Source organism: Penaeus monodon, chromosome 22, assembly GCF_015228065.2.
Source record: "Penaeus monodon isolate SGIC_2016 chromosome 22, NSTDA_Pmon_1, whole genome shotgun sequence".
Taxonomy (NCBI): Eukaryota; Metazoa; Arthropoda; class Malacostraca; order Decapoda; family Penaeidae; genus Penaeus; species Penaeus monodon.
Genome location: NC_051407.1, coordinates 33,074,446 through 33,074,741, shown reverse-complemented (window position 1 = coordinate 33,074,741; position 296 = coordinate 33,074,446). Strand labels below are relative to the sequence as shown.

At 55.7% G+C, this 296-nt stretch overlaps 1 protein-coding gene across 1 annotated transcript in view; it reads right to left on the bottom strand.

The window, feature by feature from the left end:
- LOC119587090 (G protein-coupled receptor kinase 1-like) overlaps nucleotides 1-296 on the bottom strand; it is a gene marked incomplete at its 5' end in the record, with an annotated part of 148,076 nt that overhangs the window by 80,367 nt on the left and 67,413 nt on the right. Inside the window, 1 exon segment of the mRNA XM_037935840.1 lies at nucleotides 61-162. Within this exon segment, the coding sequence (XP_037791768.1) occupies nucleotides 61-162 (102 nt within the window).

The window sequence follows — 296 nt, the reverse complement described above, 5'->3', positions numbered from 1 at the left end:
CGTCCCGCACGGAGGAAGCAGCCCCCCCCCCCCCCGGTGAGAATCCCCGCAGGAACTTACGTGCGTGTTGGACAGCAGCTCCTTCATGATGAAGTTATCGTAGATCTCCCGCGCCACCCGTCTTCTCTCCTCCGCGTTGTCGATCTTCTCGTAGGCCTTGATCTGGGGGCGACAAGGGACTCGTGGTGGAAATGACGCCAGTGAGGGCGGCGAGATACATGGGCGTGTGCTCATACAAGGATGGTCATGAGGGCGATGAGGTTATCAATAATATTACATTATATATAGCTAGACTT